We start from the raw sequence: 18,877 nt of genomic DNA on the forward strand, positions 1-18,877 counted from the left end.
AGCTACTTGGGAGGCTGAGGCAGGAGAATTGCTTGAACCTGGGAGGCGGAGGCTGCAGTGAGCCAAGATGGCGCCACTGCAGTCCAGCCTGGATGACAAAGTGAGACTCTTACCTAAAAAAAAAAAAAAGCGGCCGGGCGCGGTGGCTCAAGCCTGTAATCCCAGCACTTTGGGAGGCCGAGACGGGCGGATCACGAGGTCAGGAGATCGAGACCATCCTGGCTAACACGGTGAAACCCCGTCTCTACTAAAAATACAAAAAACTAGCCGGGCGAGGTGGCGGGTGCCTGTGGTCCCAGCTACTCCGGAGGCTGAGGCAGGAGAATGGCGTAAACCCGGGAGGCGGAGCTTGCAGTGAGCTGAGATCTGGCCACTGCACTCCAGCTCGGGCGACAGAGCAAGACTCCGTCTCAAAAGAAAAAAAAAAAAAGCTTTTCCACCAAACTCCAAGCCCAGATGGCTTCACCAGTGAATTTTAACGTTCAAGAAAGGAGGGGCCAGGCATGGTGTTTCATGCCTGTAATCCCAGCACTTTGGGAGGCTGAGGCGGGCCTCCCGCCTCACAGAGTCAGGAGTTTGAGACCAGTCTGGCCAACATAGTGAAACTCCATCTCTACTAAAAGTACAAAAAATTAGCTGGGTGTGGTAGTGTGCGTCTGTAATCCTAGCTACGCGGGAGGCTGAAGCAGGAGAATCACTTGAACTTGGGAGGTGGAGGTTGCAGTGAGCCCAGATTGCACTCCAGCCCAGGTGACAGTGCAAGACTCCGTCTCAGGAAAAAAAAAAAGAAAGAAGGGGTACTCTAGTTAAAAAAATAGATGAGGGAACACTTCCCATCTCATCTCTTGAGTCCATCGTCTCTCATACCTAAGACAGATAAAGATTCTGTGTTTGGGGAAAGGTGTGCACATGCACCCGCTTCTGTTCACGACCAGTACTGCGTGTGCGCATGTGTGTATTCAGACCAGTACTGTCTACGCACATCTGTGTTCACAGACCAGTGCTGTGTGTGCGCGCGTGTGTGTTCACAGATAGGTACTGTGTACACGCACTTGTGTGTTGACAGAACAGTGCTGTGTGCACGTGTGTATTCACACATCAGTACTGGTGCGCATGCATGTGTGTTTACAGACCAGTGCTCTGTGTGTGCACGTGTGTTCACAGATCGGTACTGTGTGTGTGCACGTGTGTGTTCATAGACCAGTGCTGCGTGTGCACGTGTGTTCGCAGATCGGTACTGTGTGTGCACGTGTGTGTTCACAGACCAGTGCTGCGTGTGCACGTGTGTTCGCAGATCGGTTGTGTGCACGTGTGTGTTCACAGACCAGTGCTGCGTGTGCACGTGTGTGTTCACAGATCAGTACTGGTGCGCATGCATGCATGTCCACAGACCAGTGCTGTGTGCACATGTATGTTCACAGACCAGTGCTGTGTGTGCGTGCATGTGTGTTCACAGACCAGTATTGGGTGTGCACACGTGTGTGTTCACAGACCAGTGCTATGTGCACGTGTGTGTTCACAGACCAGTGCTGTGTGTGTGCGTGTGTGTGTTCTCAGACCAGTGCTGTGTGTACGCACACACGTATATGTTTCCAGACCAGGACTCTCAAGAACATAGATGCAAAAATACTTCATAAAATATTAGTCAACTAAGCATTACTGAGATGCCTGTTCTCCACAAGTTGATGCAGAGATGCAGTGCAGTCCCACTCAGAGCTCCCATGGCTTTTCTAGAAATTGGCACAAACTCTGAAGCATGTGTGGAAATGCAGATGACCTGGGAGAGCCAAAACAGCCTCCTTGACAAAGAGCAGGATTTCAAGACTTACCAGAAAGCTACAGTAACCAAGGCAGTGTGGACTCAGCATGAGGATACAGCAGAACAGTGGGATGGAATAGAAAGTGCAGAAAAAATTCATCACCCAAAGGGCAGGGGGCTGGGGCCACGGCCACAGTGATTCAGTGATGGAAAAAAGAAAGGAAAGTCTTTTTTTTTATTTTTATTTTTTAAAGAGACAGGGTCTCACTCGGTTGTCCAAGCTGGAGTGCAGCAGTGGTGGGATCTCGGCTCAGCTCGGCTGACTGCAGCCTCCTGGGCTCAAGGAATCCTTCTGCCTCTGCTGGGACCACAGGCACACGCCACCATGCCTGGCTAATTTTTTTTTTTATTTTAGAGACGGGGTCTCGCTATGTTGCCCAGGCTGATGTTGAACCCCTAGGCTCAAGCAGTCCTCCTACCTTGGCCTCCCAAAATACTGTGACTGCAGGCGTGAGCCACAGCACCCAGCCAGGAAAGTCTTTCCAACAAAACTTGCATGAACAGCTAGATATTGGAATGGGAAAAGGTGCAGCGCACATTGTCTGCAAAATTTAATTCAGGTCAGGATCAGACTATTAACGCTTTTTGAAGAAAACACAGAGTATGTTCATGAATTTGAGGGTGGCAAAGATTCCTTAAGATGTGGAAAACCCTCTTGATAAGAGGAAAAAATCAATTAGAGTTCATTGAAGTTTAAAAACTTCTCTCAAAAGGCACAGTTAAGATAAATAGGCAGGCCGCAGGTTTTGCGGCATGTATCTCTTGACAAAGGCTGTGTCAGTACCAAAGAGACAAAGGACCCAATTAAGAAAGGGGCAGATGACGCCAGCCGACTTCACAAAAGGATCTACTTAAATAGCCAGTAAGCACATGGAAAGATGTGGAACGGCATGAGTCACCAGTCAGGGCCGTGCTGATGAAGCCAGTGAGACAGGACTGGACGGGAATCGCCCATCCCAGAAAACTAGGACGGGCTCTGGGGAGAGTGGGCACAGGCCCAGCGGCTGCACTCTCAGACACTGGGTTGGGAAATATGTGCAGTTTCTTGTAAAGTTAAGTATACACCTACTCCCTGACCCAGCTGTCCTGTTCCTCGCTGTGAACTCCTCTATAGTCAACATTTGACCAAAAACACTTTGATTGATAACTGCCGAAAACTGGAAACAACCAAATCTCTATTAACACGAGAATGAGTCAACAGATGATGGTAGCGTCCTGTCATGTAATACTATTCATAGGTGAAAGAAACAAATTGAGGATCACCCTGCTTCATGGAGGACTCTCAGACATGCTTTGCTAAGCAAGAGAAGCCAGACACAGGCCAGGTGTGGTGGTTCACACCTGTAATCTCAGCACTTTGGGAGGCCAAGGCAGGAGGATTGCTTGAGCCCAGGATTTCCAGGCTTTTTTTTTTTTTTTTTTTTTAAGTAGAGACCCCCATCTCTACTTCAAAAAAAACGTTTGTGGTGGCGTCTGCCTGTCGTCGCAGCTACTTGGGAGGCTGAGGCAAGAGGATCACTGGAGCCTGGGAGGTCAAGGCTACAGTGAGCAGGGATTGTGCCCCTGCACTCCAGCTTGAGCCACAAGGAAACTGAGAAACAACAGAAAACCAAGAAGCCAAGCCAACAAACAAATACAGACATAGTGTGGGGTTCATTTCCATAGAGCTTTAAGCTGTGCCCTAGAAATCAGAGCAGTGGGGGATGCTCAGGGTGGAGAAGGGGTATAGACGAACTTGAAGTGGCATTGAGGAACTTTCTGGAAGGAAGGGACACCCCTGTGTGGATAGGGCCCAGGTGTCAGGGTGTGCACACTTGCCAGCACTGAGGACATCGTTTCACCCAGTGGCACCTCAGTGCTTTAAAAAAAGGAATGAGTTACTCCATTCCTTCAGCAAGGGCTTAGATCAGATTGTAGCAGAATTGAACCAGTTTACAGTTAAGGATTAGTAACCTGCCCTTTGTTCATTATGCAGCCACATAAACTCAGCTGGATTTCGAGAGTAAGTCATTTCGGACACATGTCACATGCTGGTATATATTTTATTTATTTGCTGCTTCCTTTGAAATCCTGGCATGTGTTCATAGACAAAAATTTCACAAAACATTTTGCAGTTTAGAAAAATGACTTATGTGCAGATCCCACATGGGTGTATTGAACAGTAAGAGCAGCATCTCCAATTGCAACATTTTCTCCTCACTGGGCACGTCAGGCAGGCTTCCAGAAGATTCCAGAAGATGCCAGGTCATCTGTCCGGGCCCAGCTCACCAGGGACAGCCCCTCCAGCAACTGGATTTAAGCTGCCAGCCAGCACCGCCTCTGGCAGGTCCTTACTTGTTTGAATGGAGCTGGGTGGGAGGGCCCCAGACCTGGCGCTGCTGCTTTAGGTCACTTCATTGGCACCAACACAGTCTGCTCATGCCCAGAACCACATAAGGGAGCCCGGACAGAAACGCTCAGTCCCCCTCTGCATATCGGGGCTGTCCCTCCCAGGGCATGCTGTGGCCCCTGGCTCCCACAGCTCTGTCTAAGCTCTGCAGGGCCATGCAATAGTGGGGTCCGAGAGGCCCCTGGCTCCCACAGCTCTGTCTGAGCTCTGCAGGGCCATGCAATAGTGGGGTCCGAGAGATGGGTAGAGGGCATGGCCCCTTGATGGGGTCTGCACCCCAGACTGTGAGCACAGCACCAACCATTAAGCAAGAATGTTCCAGATCTTGGGGGTTGGCACAAAAGAAATGCATGAAGTCAGGAGACCCTGATGAGGGGCAGGGCTTGGGGTAACTGGGCCTGTGCACAGGCCCTGGGGGTCTCCCTGGAAGACAGAAGAGGCCAGGCTGGGAAGGGGCTTCGTGGCATGCAGAATCATAAGGGAGGCCAGACGCTTGCCAGCTGTGCAGATAGCAACCCCAGGAGAGTCAGACACCAGCAGAGAACCACGGTGCCCCCTTCAGGTTGGCAGATTGAGCAGTTTGGGTCCACCTGGATAGCGAGGGTGAGGCTGAGCCAGGGAGGCCTCTGGCAGCTTCTGCAGCAGAGGACCCCACAGCCCTATTCCTAGGATCTGTCCTGTCCAGGCCCCAGCAAGCAGGATGGGAGGGAGGGAGGTGGAGGAAAGATAGGAGAGGGAAGGAAGGAAGGAAGGAAATCCTGTCCAGGCCCCAGCAAGCAGGACAGGAGGGAGGGAGGGGAAGGATGGGGAGGGAAGGAAGGAAGGAAGGAAATCAGTGATACAAATGACCCATGCAAAGACTCTCCAAGAAACTCTGTACTCAGGGCCAGAAGCGCAGGCTGCAGCGCCTGTTACAGATGAATTCTGAAAGAAGATGCCAGGTAGGGCACGTCAGGGCTTGGAGGGCCTCATGGGAAGGGCTCAGGCCTGTCTGCCTTTACCAAGTATGTGTTCTCTCTCTTAAGTGTTTGTAGGGGAGTGGCCAAGAGGGCCACGTGGCTCAGGTGTGGAATGGAGCTAGACCAGGCGGAAGCCAAAGGGTCGGCCTCTACAGGCAGGAGAGAAGGATGGGCTGAGGGCAGGTGCAGGCCGGCATGTCTGGAAAGCAGTTCTGCTACGGGATTGTCAGTTTGGTGATGTGGACTCTGGGAAGCAAGAGGACAGGGGACGGCAGCAGTCAGAGCTGAGCTGCTGCCCACAGAGCAGGCTCCAGTGCCCAGAGGCTAAGCAGCAGCACCAAGCGGCGGGCGACTGGCAGGTCAGAAAGAAGCACCGCTCCGGCCTGGACAGCAGAGTGAGACCCCGTCTCTTCAGAAAAAGGAAGCAGCAGCACCAGAAGCTGCGCCCCCCTAGTCTCCACTGTCCGAGAGGCTGAGGCAGGAGGTTGCTTGAAGTCAGGAGGTGAAGGCTGCAGTGAGCTGTGATGGCACCACTCTCTCCAGCCTGGATAGCAGCGCGAAACCCTGTGTGTTTTTTTAAAAAAAGGAACGCTGAACTTTGATGTATTGATACTTTAATAATTTCCTGTATCATTTTGGAAATTTTTGTTGATGAAACAGAGTGGCGAAGCGCTGTGAACTGCCTGTATGGATGAAACGTAGCGGCAAAGTGCTGTGAACTGCCTATGGTTGCTTATCTTAGGTATTTTGCATGTGAATAAAATGCTGGTTGCATCTTAAATACCACAAGTATTTTATTTGAGGTCCTAAACTGGGACGAAGCTGCTTCCAGGGAGACCATACCGTCTTCAGTGTGCTGGGTGGCTTTTGTTAAACCCATGGATCAATTTGCCGCGTTGTCAGTTATCAGTTCAGTGAAATAAGTTGCTTTAAGAAAAATTCACGTGTTTGGAATGGTTCCATCCCTGAATTGTGCCTTGACGAACTCTTACCCAAAACCTGGCTCAGGTCCGAGCTTCTCCCTTTGTGCGCTGCCTTTAAACCCAAGGTGCATCTCTCACAGAAACACTTGCCTTTCAGAAGTCCCCACGAGAAGAAGAAGAAGAGGCGATCCCGGTCGCGGACCAAGTCCAAGGCCAGGTCTCAGTCGGCGTCACCCAGCAAGCAGGCAGCTCCCCGGCCCGCGGCCCCCTCGGCCCACTCAGCCAGCGTCTCCCCTGTGGAGAGTCGGGGCTCCAGCCAGGAGCGCTCCAGGTAACCCCTGTCCTCGAGCGGCTCTCTTTGGGGAAGGGCAAGGGGTGGTCAGCAGGACTCTCCCTCCCTGCCTGAGTCCCTGCCTGTGTCCTGGGGGGCACCAGCCACGAAGCCAAACCACACCCCCTGTAGCAAGGAAGTCCCCCAGATGTGGCTTCTCACAATCCATGAGCGCTCAGAGGAGCAGGTCCTGTACTGGGGAGACCCTCCTGCAGAGCCCGGGAGTGGAGCCGTCCACTTCAAGCAGCCCGGGTGTCACACACGTCCCTGATGCTCACCAGGCACACTGGGCTCTGCAGTGACCAGTAGACCTGGAACTGTCAGCAGCTCCCCAGGCTGCAACGGCCGGGGCCAGATGATGCCAACCTGTCGCCGGGCATCACACCTGGGCAGCAGCACAGATGTGGCGTCCCAGTCCCGGGCTAGGTGATAATGACTTCAAGTCAGACACCCTCCACTGCCCAGGCACCCACACCCTGGAGGGACCAGAGAGGGCGGCATCTGGGAACAGCTGCTCCCTTTAAACTGATTACTTCCATAAATGTGAATCATGGGATGCACGACTGTTCCATTCAGGTGGCAGAGGCCTCAGCTCATTTGAGATGGATCCGAATCTCTAAGAGGTGGCAACTTTAGAGCTAAAATGTCAATCGGGCCGGGCACCGTGGCTCACACCTGTGATCCCAGCACTTTGGGAGGCCAGGGTGGGAATTCAAGACCAGTCTGGACAACATGGCAGGACCTTGTCTCTACTAAAAATAGGTGGCATGCATCTGTAATCCCAGCTACTCAGGAGGCTAAGGCGAGAGGATTGCTTGAGCCCAGGGTACTGGAAGCAGATGCAGTGGGCCCTTCTCAGTTCTCAAGCTGGGGTTCGGAGGTGGAGATGCTGTTCACTGGCCGTGGCTCAGCGTCTTCACACGGTTGTAAGCTCTGCCCTCTCTCTCTGTCTCTCTCTCTCTCTGCATCAGGGGGGTCTCTCAGGAAAAAGAAGCCCAGATCTCTTCAGCAATCGTTTCTTCCGTGCAGAGCAAAATCACTCAGGTCAGTGGGCGTGCCCCCTTCCCACTCCCAGCCTTTCATCAAGGGGCCTCGTGGTTTTTCTTTTGCTAATTTTCATTCCCTATCCCTCCTGTCATCGACACCGGCACGGGACAGGGATCTCAGGCAAAATGCCACAGGCCCCGGGTGAGGCCGAGGGCAAAGCCATGTGGCCCGCACCATGCACAGCCAGGCTCCTCCGCCACCCCCACGGTGCTAGAAGCACTGTCTTTGGTCTTGACCACCAGCTCGTTGATGAATTTCTTCACCGCGTGGATTGTCTGGCCAGGTCTTCACAGGTTCTCCTCTGTGTCTCGCCCTGCACAGGATCTCATGGCCAAAGTCAGAGCGATGCTTGCAGCTTCCAAAAACCTGCAAACCAGCGCCTCCTGAGACGGGGCCAGCGGAGGCAGAGCTGGGAGGCTGCGTGGGCTTCTGGGCAGGCTCACACAGACGTGGCCACACCATCCCCCTGGCCGCCTCCGTGGACCCTCGGTGGCTTTTGTAAATTAATTTTTGATGACATTTTCAGTTTTAAGATTTCTGACCAGCAGTCTCTTACCTGTATATTTGTAAATATATCATGTTTCTGTGAAAATGTATTCTGAAATAAAATGGGAGGAAACGCCTTTTCTAGCTAGACCCTGGCGTGGTTTCTTCCTTCTCTCCTTGGTTGGCTTCTGGGTCTGTTTGACTGTTTGTCGTCTATTATACGTGTGGTCATGGAGGTGTGGCGGGGACGGATGGGCAGCACTGGGCTTCCCTGTCCTGGGCCCCCCGCCCTCTGACAGCAGCCGCCGGACTCCCCTTCCCCATCCCATGCCTCCTGCGATCACCGCACGCCCCTTCCCAGGCCGTCAGCTCGCCGTGGGCGTGTGTCCCTGCCGGCACCCACGCTGCAGCTGCTGGACAGGCCCTCCCTGCAGCAGTGGCACACAGCAGGGGAGCAGCCCAGCCCCGCGTCACCGCGCTGAGCACCGCGTGTTGCTTAAGTGCTGGCTGCTTGCTCCTGGTGCCTTTCCTGACGTGCGGCTGCCCGGGACTCCACTGCAGCCTTTGGCCTCCCCAGTGGAAACACAGTTTGTGTGTAGCTGAGGGTCCGGCCACCTGGAGTTGGGGCTCATAGGGTCCTTACACCAGAAATGAGGATTTGCTGCTTGTCTGCTGCAGTCAGGTCACAGTGACAGTTTCGTCCCCACAGGAAGGAAACGCCCTGGCGTTCACTTAACCCCTGCTGTGCCGAGGTCGTTCCATTTTCAGTTCTGCCAATTTACCAAAACCCAGAAAGGGAATCACACTTTTTCCTCCTTGTGGCACTTGGGGTCCAGACAGTGCCTGCCACAAAGGCCAGAGTGGGCGGGGTGAGGCAGGTGGGCAAGCTGGAGCAGGTGGGTGGGTGGGGCCAGGCACACACACAGGCACAGGCCCCACAGCTGCCCACGACGACGCGGAGATGCCACGGGCCCTGGACGAGGCAGAGAGCAAAGCCGTGTGGCCTGCACCCTGCACAGCCAGGCTCCTCTGCCACCCCCACCCCCACGGTACCATATACCTGGTTCCTCTCACAAGCGGTGGCTGACTTGATGTAGCACTTGATGCATCTCCTGATGTGTTGGTTTCTGAGATGACGTCCCTCGGGGCCCCCCGCCCCCGCCCACGGCTTGCAGTGGCCGTCCATCCCACAAATGCTCGTTGGCCCCTCTGCACCTGGACACGATGCCGTCTCTGGGCAGACGCTGGCTTCCTCCCGCCGCGGCGCACTGAGGTTCAGTTCAGGCTCCCCAGTGGCTGCTCGGGGTCTCAGGTGGCCTTTGCTGCCGGGGCAGAGCTGTGGTGACCGTCCTCAGGCAGATGTTACCCACATCCTCCTGGTGCAGCGTCTACAAACATTTTTATCTTTGCTAAATCAGAAAGATGGAAAGGGCTTGATTTTACTTGCATTTCTTTTTTTTTTTTTTTTTTTTTTTTTTTTTTTGGGGCAGAGTCTTGCTCTGTCCCCTCGGACTGGAGTGCAGTGGCCGGATCTCAGCTCACTGCAAGCTCCGCCTCCCAGGTTTACGCCATTCGCCTGCCTCAGCCTCCCGAGTAGCTGAGACTACAGGCGCCCGCCACCTCGCCCAGCTAGTTTTTGTATTTTTAGTAGAGAGGGGGTTTCACCGTGTTAGCCAGGATGGTCTCGATCTCCTGACCTCGTGATCCGCCCGTCTCGGCCTCCCAAAGTGCTGGGATTACAGGCTTGAGCCACCGTGCCCGGCCTACTTGCATTTCTTTAGTGATGAGTCAAATGGCGCAGTTTCTCTTCTGTTTAAAAATGAGTTTATGTTGCTTTATGAACTCAACCACATCCATGCCTGTGTGTTGCTATGGAGTTCTTTTTCAGTCATAACCACTTTCTATATATTAAGGGACTTAGCCTTCTGGTATTATTTATTTTGTAAATGTTTGCCCCAATTTGTCATTGCTGTTTTGACTTTTTTCTTAAGGTTTTTTTACATGGAAAAATTTTTGTATGTAGTGGTTTTTTTTGTTTTGTTTTGTTTTTTTTGTTTGCCAAAAGCCTCCAGCATCTGGTATTCCCAGTTGGTCTCCCATCCAAGTACTAACCAGGCCCAACCCTGCTTAGCTTCCTCAATCAGACGCAACAAGGTGTGTTCAGGCGTGGCTGTTTGTGTTTGCCGTGGCTTCCGCGCGCTGCTCCTGAGATGGGCCCTCTGTGTGCAGAGGTAACCTTGCTTTGCCTCGGGTTTGCACCTCCAAGTTTTACACACACCCTCCTTGTTTTGCTGGGTCATTTTCCACTGTAAAGGGTTGGGGATCATGAGCCCGAAATCGGCGTCTTGATGCAGGAAGATCGTTACGTGGGACCAGACGTCAGCAGGACCGTGGTTTTACCCATGCACTGTCAAGTCGACGTTTATGCCGGCAGCAGCGAGGATCGTCGGCGAGGGCAACACAGGTGTGGCCAGCGTCTGGAACATCGGGGAATCCTGAGGGGCCTGCCACGTCCTGCTACAGTGATGTTTTTGTTTGGTGCGTTGGTGCTGGAGGGATGAGGCACTTCCCTGATAGACGGGAGCAGGCATCAGTGCCTGGAGCAAGGAAGGCCACCCACCCGGCCCTCCAACCACTCCGGTCTCCAGAGTCGCCATTCATGATGGCCAGTGTCCCCCGGAAATGAGTGCAATGGTGTCACACTCTGCATAGACCCCCCGGTAAACTCAGCAGCACACGTGCACTCTAAGTACTGGAGCCAGGCGTGGTGCACGCAGTTGAGGTCCCAGCTACTTGAGAGACGGAGGCAGGAGGATCACTTCAGCCCAGCAGGTCGAGACTAGTGAGCTGCAATCACGCCACTGTACTGCCGCTTGGGTGACAGGGAGACCCCATGTGTTTTTTGTTTTTTGTTTTTTTTTGAGATGGAGTCTCCCTCTGTCACCCAGGCTGGAGTGCAGTAGCAGAATCTCAGGTCACTACAACCTCTGCCTCCTGGGTTCACGAGGTTTTCCTGCCTCAGTCCCCTGAGTAGCTGAGACTACAGGCATGCACCACCACGCCCAGCTGACCCCATCTTTAAAAACAAAATACTGGGTCAGGCACAAGTGATTGGATCCCAGCACCTTGGGAGGCCAAGGCAGGAGGATCACGTGAGGCCAGGAGTTCAAGACCAGCCTGGGCAACAGAGCAAGACTCCGTATCTACAGAAAACAAAAATTCGCCAGACGTGGTGACGCCTGTAGTCCCACCTACTCAGGAGGCTGAGGTGGGAAAATAGCTTCAGCCTGGGAGGTCGAGGCTGCAGTGAGCCATGAATGAACCACTGCACTCCAGCCTGGACAACAAAGTGAGACCCTGTCTCAAAAAAAAAAAAAAAAACCTGTAAAATTAGACTTTGCATAGTGTATACAAGACACTTTACTGTGTGTATGACAGTAATTCCGTACCATGGGCCAGGCACACAGTGGCTCACGCCTATAATCCCAGCACTTTGGGAGGCCAAGGCAGGAGGATCACTTGAAGCCAGGAGTTCAAGACCAGCCTGGGCAACATGGTGAAATTCTGTCTCTACTAAAATTACAAAAATTAAGGCCGGGCGTGGTGGCTCAAGCCTGTAATCCCAGCACTTTGGGAGGCCGAGACGGGCGGATCACGAGGTCAGGAGATCGAGACCATCCTGGCTAACATGGTGAAACCCCGTCTCTACTAAAAACTACAAAAAACTAGCCGGGCGAGGTGGCGACGCCTGTAGTCCCAGCTACCTGGGAGGCTGAGGCAGGAGAATGGCGTGAACCCGGGAGGCGGAGCTTGCAGTGAGCTGAGATCCGGCCACAGCACTCCAGCCTGGGTGACAGAGCAAGACTCCGTCTCCAAAAAAAAAAAAAAAAATTACAAAAATTAGCCAGGCGTAATGGTGGGCACCTGTAGTCCCAGCTACTCAGGAGGCTGAGACAGGAGAATTGCTTGAACCCAGGAGGCAGAGGTTGCAGTGAGCCGAGATCACGCCATTGCACTCCAGCCTGGGTGACAGAGTGAAACTCCAGTCTCAAAAAAAAAAAAAAAGTCTTATCACGGCTAACGACTATCATGTTAAACCCCAAATGTCCTACTTTATGGGTGATTGAAGAAATTTCCAAGGGTGACTTTGGCTGGACCCCTCACCCGTATGAGATGCAGCCCCACCCTCCCCAGGCCTAACTCTCCTGCCGTTGGACATCTAGACAGCTTCCTGCCTTACCATCGGCAAGGATGCTGCTGTGAAATTAGAGTTTTTCCCCTTTAAAAAAGTCCTTCTGGGGCCGGGCGCAGTAGCTTGCCTGGAATCCCAGCACTTTGAAAGGCCAAGGTGGGCGGATCACTTGAGGCCAGGAGTTCGAGACCAGCCTGGGCAACAGTGAAACCCTGTCTCTACCAAAAAATATAAAAAGTAGCTGGGCATGGTGGTGCACGCCTATAATCCCAGCTATTCAGGAGGCTGAGGCAGGAGAATCTCTTGAAACAGGAGGCAGAGCTTGCAGTGAGCTGAGATGGCACCACTGCACTCCACCCTGGGCAACAGAGCAAGACTTCGTCTCAACAACAACAATAAAAATATTCTTTCCTTCTTCAGGACAGATTTACAGTCGTTTTACTGTATCACTTCTAAGGTTCTTAAACTGTTAACAAAATTGTTCTCCAAAGAATGTCTCCTTCGCCTGTGTTTAGTAAGGCTGGCTTTTGTCAGAAGTCTTTTGCTTTGATGTCCTGGTGCGTGGCTTGGATCACTGCCCCGTGTGTCCCTGGGTGTGACCCGTGTCTGGATCGCTCAGCTCTCTGAGCCCTAATGCAAGCTGAGAGGGCTGGGTTGCTCTGCCAGATTCCCGGAGCCAGACAGGCACTGGCGGTTGTGAACAAGAGCGGGCGAGGCAGGGAAAGGGCTTGGGAAGGAGGAGCTGAGGAGGCCGGGCAGGCCTTCGAGGAGGAGGCATCGCTAAGAATGCTGAAAACGTCCACCTCAGGGCCAACATTTGGGCTTTTATTTGTCTGAATAAATGATTCACTCACGTGGCTACATAGGAATTTCTTGTGAATCTTTCCAAGTTTCTTTGTATAAATACAAGCAAATATGCAAATATATTCTCCCCCTCCAGCCCCAATACACATCTTTATACACAGAAAGTGTGTATCGTTTCTGTTCTGTGCCAGCATCATCTTGCTTTTGCGGTTACTGTATGTCTTGGAGTCATTTCCTTATCCGAACATAAAGAGCTTCCCTATTTTTTAAATAATAACCTTTTTTTTTCTTTTTTTTTTTTTCTTTTTGAGATGGAGTCTTACTCTGTCACCCAGGCTGGAGTGCAGTGGTGCAATCTCGGCTCACTGAAATCTCTGCCTCCTGGGTTCAAGCGATTCTCTTGCCTTAGCCTCCTGAGTAGCTGGGACTACAGGCGCCCGCCACCACGCCTAGCTAATTTTTATATTTTTATTCAGACTGGGTTTCACCATGTTGGCCAGGCTGGTCTCGAATTCCTGACCTCAAGTGATTTGCCCGCCTTGGCCTCCCAAAGAATAATAAACTTTTTTTTTTTTTTTTTTGAGATGGTGTCTCACTCTGTCGCCCAGGCTGGAGTGCAGTGGCACGATCTCAGCTCACTGCAAGCTCCACCTCCTGGGTTCACGCCATTCTCCTGCCTCAGCCTCCCCAGCAGCTAGGACTACAGGCGCACGCCGCCACACCCGGCTAATTTTTGTATTTTTAGTAGAGACGGAGTTTCACCATGTTAGCCAGGATGGTCTCAACCTCCTGACCTCGTGAGCCGTCCACCTCAGCCTCCCAAAGTGCTGGGATTACAGGCGTGAGCCACCGCTCCTGGCAACACCTTACATTAGGATGGTACATTTGTTATAATCAATGAACCAATATTGATACATTATTATTATTGAAAGTCCATACTTCAGATTCCCTTTGTTTCCCTAATGTCCTTGTTTTGTCCCAGGATCCCATCCAGGTTCCAACCTTGTATCGAGTCCTGTCTCCCTGGGCGCCTCTGGGCTGGGGAAGTTCTTCATTCTTTTCATAGCTGTATAATATTCCATTTTATAAATGACGCATTGCTGATTAACCAGTCCTCTTCTGGAGCACATTTGGGTTGTTTCTGATCCTGCTGCTACAAATAACACTACTCTAAAAACCTTGTACCTAAGTCATTTCTCGTATCTGCACAAACATCTTTAGCATAAGCAAACGTTCAGCAAAAGCCAGATGGTAAACATCTTAGTATTTGCAGAGCATCCAGTTTCTGTTATTCAACTCTGATGTTGTATAAAAGCAGCCAGAGACTATATGTAAATGAGCAGGCGTGGCTGTGTTCCAATAAAATTTTATGTGTGAACCCTAAGATCTGAATTTCATAGAATTTTTACATATCACAAAATATTCTTTTTCACAAATTTTTTTAAATAAATTTGTTTCAAAATTTAAAATGTATAACCTGGCCAGGTACAGTGGCTCACTCCTGTAATCCCAGCACTTTGGGAGGCTGAGGCAGGTGGATTACCTGAGGTCAGAAGTTCGGGACCAGCATGACCAACATGGTGAAACCCCATCTCTACTAAAAATATAAAAATTAACTAAGCATGGTGGCACGTGCCTGTAATCCCAGGTACTCGGGAGGCTGAGGCAGGAGAATCGTTTCAACCCAGGAGGCGGAGCTTGCAGTGAGCAGAGATCACACCACTGCACTCCAGCCTGGGTGACACAGCAAGACTCCGTCTCAAAAAAAAAAATAAATAAAAGCACTTGCACCCAGAATAGCCAAAACACTCATGAAAAAGAACAAAGTTGGAAGACTCACAATTCAGAGTTGGAAAACTTACTGGATGGCGCAGGGGCCCGGACCATGCAGAGCTAACTGATGAGGCAGAACTGAAAGCCGAGACAATTCAGGGGAGAAAAAAGTGCTCATCTCAACAAGTGCTGCTGGGAAAGGCGTGTGTCCACATGCAAAGAACGAAGCTGGATCCTTCCCTCACACCATGTGCAAAAGTGAACTCAAACTGGCTCAGAGGCCAACAGGTAAGAGTGGAAGCTGCGGACCAGCATTAGAAGCTAAACCTTTGCGACCGTGGTGGCCGTGGTGTCTTCAACAGGACCACAGAAGCACGAGCAACAAGAGAAAAAAATGACAGACTTGGACTTCATCAAAACGTACAACTTTTGTGCGTCAAAGGACACCATCAAGTGAAAAGCTCACAGAATGGAAGGAAAACTGCAGATCGCGTGTCTGGTAAGGGATTTGTATCTAGCATATGTAAGGAACTCTTACAATTCAATAATAAAAAGAAAATAACCCAATTAAAACATGGTCAAAAGATCTGAATAGACATTCCTCCACATAGCAGATACAGATGCTAGTCAGCACAGGAAAAGAGGCTCCTCACCATTACCGTCAGGGAAGGGCAACGCAAACCGCAGTGAGGCGCCACCACACACGGGTTAGGACGGCTGGATCAAGAAGACGGCACAGGTGTTGGCAACAGTTGGGGGTGTTGGAGAAATTGGAACGCGCATAAACTGCAGGTGGGATGTAAAATGGTACAGCACTTTGGAAAACAGTCCGGCTCTTCCTCAAAAGGCTGAACATGCAACCTGGCAACCCCACTCCTCGGCATCTACCTAAGATCCCGTTTACGTGAAATGCCCAGAATAGGTACATCCACAAGCAGAAGTGGTTGCCTAGGGCTGGGGGGATTGGGGAGAAATAAGGAGTGACTGCTGATGGCTGCAAGGTTCTTTTTGAAGTGCTAAAAATATTCTAAAACAGGCTGGTGATGGTTGCACAACTCTGTGGATACACTGAAAACCTTTTTTTTTTTTTTTTTTTTTTTTCGAGACAGAGTTTCTTGCTCTTATTGCCCAGGCTGGAGTGCAATGGCGCGATCTCAGCTCACTGCAACCTCCACCTCCCAGGTTCGAGCAATTCTCCTGCCTCAGCCTCCTGAGTAGCTGCGACTACAGGCGCACACCACCACACCGCACTAATTTTTGCATTTTTTGGTAGAGACGGGGTTTCACTGTGCTGGCCCAGGCTGGTCTCGAACGCCTGGTCTCAAGTGATCCACTCACCTCGGCCTCCCAAAGTGCTGGGATTACAGGCATGAGCCACCAAACGGCCTAAATAAACTTTTTCTTTTTTCGTTTTTTGAGATGGAGTCTCACTCTGTCGCCCAGGCTGGAGTGCAGTGGTGCAGTTTTGGCTCCCAGGTTCCAGCAATTCTCGCGCCTCAGCCTCCAGACAGAGAAGCTGGGATTACAGGCACGTGCCCCATGCCCAGCCAATTTTTTTTTTTTTTTTTTTTTGTACTTTTAGTAGAGATGGGGTTTCACCATGTTAACCAAGCTGGTCTCGAACTCCTGACCTGAAGTAATCCGCCCACCTCGACTTCCCAAAGTGCCGGGATTACAGGCATGCACCACTGCGCCCGGCACTAAGTAAACTTTTTAAAGAGACTTTTGTGGCTGGGCACGGTGGCTCACGCTGTAATCCCAGCACTTCGGGAGGCCGAGGTGGCTGGATCGCCTGAGGTCAGGAGTTCAAGACCAGCCTGGCCAATATGGTGAAACCCCGTCTCTACTAAAAATACAAAAAATTAGCTGGGCATGATGGTGGGGCCTGTAATCCCAGCTACTCGGGAGGCCGAGGCAGGAGAATCGCTTGGACCCGGGAGGTGGAGGTTGCAGTGAGCAGAGATCGCACCACTGCACTCCAGCCTGGGTGAGAGTGAAACCCTGTCTCAAAAAAAAAAGAGACATTTGTATTAGATCTTTGAACTGTTTCCAGCTGGCGTCTTAGAAACGTTACTCAACCCAGACAGACAGACGGAACCCTCTCCAGGGTAGAGCGCGCACCCCGCTGGGACCTGGAACAGAAGGAACAGAAGGGCCTGTGGGTGGAGGGTGAGGCGGGCAGGGGACGACCCGCCCTGAGCTGCCTGGTCCCCGCTCCGCCCGGGCCTCTTCAGCCTCAGTTTCCTCAGCTGCAGGGAGCTGCCCGGAGAACCAGGCGCCTCCCGGTTGCTTTCGCCTCCCGCCCTGTCTCGCCGCTGCTCCGTGTTGACTGGAGACTAAACGCTGCGTTCAGCTCCTTTCCCGCGAGCAGCAGCAGCCGACTCTCCGCCCTGACCACGGGAACCACGCCAGGCAGCGGGCGGCTCCCCGCAGGGCAGGGAGGGCTGGGCCCGGCCGCTGCAGAGGGTCCCGGAGCAGGGGACGCATGGACGACCCTCCCAGCGCCGGTGCAGCACGAGGCCCAGGCTGCCTCCGCCTTTTTTCAACTCCGAATCCAGAGTGCAGGGAATTGGGCTTCCACTGAGCGCAATACGGCCACTCGTGCCCCGGCTGAAAGCAGCCAGCACCCTGGTGCACCTCGTGGGCCAGGTCAGCCCCCAGGAAGGCGCTCCCACCAGAAGGTGCACAGGGGCGGGGTCCCGGAGGGCCAGCCGTTCTACCCCCGCCACAAACAGGAGGGTCAGGGATGGCACACCTGCTGCGCCCGGCTGGGTTCCAGCCCCGGACTGACAGCCCCAGCGGGTGGTGGAATGCGGCTTTTCACCATGTGAAAAGTTGCTTTAATTACAAGGTCATTAGCTATTCAGCGGGGGCAGCTTAGGGAAACATGAAAGTCAAATGTTGAAAAAGAATTTGAGCAAGCACTGCAGACGATTTTTCGTTGGTTCAGATCTCAAATTCTGCAGAGCTGAGCCACCTCTGTCTACCCCTTGGACAGATTCTGCCGTGAGTTGCTAGACTACCATGGAAACAAGGCCAGCTGATGCCCCTACTAACCTGGAAATAACCCAGGTTTCTTTCTGAGTTGGGTGCGGTGGCTCACGCCTGTAATCCCAACACTTTGGGAGGCCAAGGCAGGCGAATTACCTGAGGTCAGGAGTTTGAGACCAACCTGGCCAACATAGTGAAACCCTGCCTCTATTAAAAATACAAAAATTAGCCAGGCATAGTGGTGGGAGGCTGTAATCCCAGCTACTTGGGAGGCTGAGGCAGGAGAATCACTTGAACCCGTGGGCGGAGGTTGCGGTGAGCCAAGACTGCACCCCTGCACTCCAGCCTTGGCAAAGAGTGAGACTCCATCTCAAAATTAAAAAAAAAAAAAATTGTGCAAAAGCAGAAACAAACTTGCAGTAGCCAGTGTCCCTTTTGGCCACCACCACCCAGGACCCACCAGCTTCTAGAGGATGGCAGCTCTGCTTTCTTCGGAGTTTGGCCCCAGCTCCCAGGAAAGCAGAGAGCCTGGCACCCCACAGGAGCTCAGCATGCATGCAGATGAAGTGCCCTCTGGATGCCAGCCCTGCACCACCCGAACTCCATTCAGCTGACAGATGGGTCCCGAGCATATCCTTTCCCCAAGCAGTATCCTGGGAAGAAAGGGACGCAAACGAGGGCTCAGCCTCAGGCCTGCATGTGCTTCAGAGAGCTCTCAGAATGTGCTTTGGGGAGAGTAGGACGGGGAGGCTGAAAGTAGAGAGTCAAGTCCACAGCAAGGGGGCCTGCGCGAGAGTGCACAGAGCCGCGGGAGGCCCCAGAGGGACTGAGGAGGCTGCTTCCTGGGCTCCACGGTTGGGAAGAGGGAGAGAAGAGAGAGGAACAAAGCGACTCCCAGGGTGACGGATGAGCAAGGGGAGAGGCTGGTGTGGTGCATGTGGCGATGGACGAGGGTTGGAGATGTCAGTGTGAACTCATGCAGCTGAACACAGCTACAGGTGGCTGCATAGGAAAATATTTGTGTATGTGTATGTGCAGGGCTTAGTACACACACATTTCTTTCAGCTGACCAATGAGGCCCAAGCATCAGTGAACAAACCTAGTGCCCAGATCTTGATTTCATGAAAGTTGTCAGAATCACTTATGTTTTAAAAAACAAAATT

General features: G+C 52.2%; 2 protein-coding genes across 6 annotated transcripts in view; both read left to right on the forward strand.

Moving 5' to 3' along the window:
• The window catches only part of SFSWAP (splicing factor SWAP), an 87,827-nt gene extending 79,725 nt beyond the window's left edge, over positions 1-8,102 (forward strand). For all 5 annotated transcript variants that reach the window (XM_023196777.2, XM_023196778.2, XM_023196779.2 and 2 more), the window contains 3 exons: positions 6,248-6,421; positions 7,393-7,465; positions 7,790-8,102. In XM_023196777.2, the coding sequence (XP_023052545.1) occupies positions 6,248-6,421; positions 7,393-7,465; positions 7,790-7,855 (313 nt within the window). In that variant the 3' untranslated portion in view covers positions 7,856-8,102. The remainder of the gene's footprint in view (positions 1-6,247; positions 6,422-7,392; positions 7,466-7,789) is intronic.
• An 813-nt stretch (positions 8,103-8,915) lies between these two features.
• The window catches only part of MMP17 (matrix metallopeptidase 17), a 23,452-nt gene continuing 13,490 nt past the window's right edge, over positions 8,916-18,877 (forward strand). Inside the window, exons 1-4 of the mRNA XM_031936342.1 lie at positions 8,916-9,003; positions 9,196-9,295; positions 10,269-10,418; positions 17,282-17,372. Of these exons, the coding sequence (XP_031792202.1) occupies positions 8,916-9,003; positions 9,196-9,295; positions 10,269-10,418; positions 17,282-17,372 (429 nt within the window). The remainder of the gene's footprint in view (positions 9,004-9,195; positions 9,296-10,268; positions 10,419-17,281; positions 17,373-18,877) is intronic.

This window comes from Piliocolobus tephrosceles, chromosome 10 (assembly GCF_002776525.5).
Source record: "Piliocolobus tephrosceles isolate RC106 chromosome 10, ASM277652v3, whole genome shotgun sequence".
NCBI classification, from domain to species: domain Eukaryota; kingdom Metazoa; phylum Chordata; class Mammalia; order Primates; family Cercopithecidae; genus Piliocolobus; species Piliocolobus tephrosceles.